The 708-nt window shown below is 45.1% G+C and overlaps 1 protein-coding gene across 1 annotated transcript in view; it reads right to left on the bottom strand.

Moving 5' to 3' along the window:
• The window catches only part of FUNDC1 (FUN14 domain containing 1), a 5,161-nt gene extending 4,963 nt beyond the window's left edge, over window positions 1-198 (bottom strand). Inside the window, exon 1 of the mRNA XM_072426847.1 lies at window positions 99-198. Within this exon, the coding sequence (XP_072282948.1) occupies window positions 99-114 (16 nt within the window). The 5' untranslated portion in view covers window positions 115-198. The remainder of the gene's footprint in view (window positions 1-98) is intronic.
• Between the last annotated feature and the right edge of the window lie 510 nt (window positions 199-708).

Here is a 708-nt window from a genome sequence, read left to right as displayed (position 1 = left end):
ACACACACACACACGGTGCCTTGTCCTAAACACAACCATGTACACCGCTCCCACCATACACACGCACTCCGGACACCCAATGACCCCTCGTCTCCCACCTCTCCTGGCAGCCATGACTCTTCTCGATATTTTGTCAGGTGACGTAATCACGTACAAGACGCATCGGAGTCAGTGAACGTCACATCTCCACACTTCCGTGTTAAGCTCCGCCTCTATATTTTACGTCAGTGACGTACGCTGGGAGGAGGGTGATGGCAGTGATGGCAGTGATGAGGGTTGGGAGGAGGTGTAGTGAATATTGCTACATCTCCATATTTTGTCTTCAGTATTTCATAGTTTGCGATAATATTAGGGACGTGGAGTAACAGCAGACTGTGCACAGTATAGTGGGGGCTATAGTTAAGGAAATCTTTAGTTCAAACATTTTTTGGTGAAACAATAGTATTTCTTAGTATAATCATATACAGCAACAATTAGCCACATTGGCTGTGGGATATATTTTACAAAATTGTAATTCTTGAGTAATGGGTTTGAACACTAAAGCAGACCTATCATATAAAAGGCGTCAAGCTCTTGTATGTAATGTAGAAATGTGGGTTTTTTGGGAGGACCCTTCCCCTCCCTTGGCAGGGGTATCATCCTGGGATACATATATCACATATCCCAGAAGTCTGGGGCTGCACCTTCTGCACATGCCTGAGCTCAAGA

The sequence above is a fragment of the Pyxicephalus adspersus genome, chromosome 1 (assembly GCF_032062135.1).
Source record: "Pyxicephalus adspersus chromosome 1, UCB_Pads_2.0, whole genome shotgun sequence".
NCBI lineage: Eukaryota > Metazoa > Chordata > Amphibia > Anura > Pyxicephalidae > Pyxicephalus > Pyxicephalus adspersus.
The sequence above is the reverse complement of the archived record's forward strand: the minus strand, read 5'-3'. Positions and strand labels throughout refer to the sequence as shown.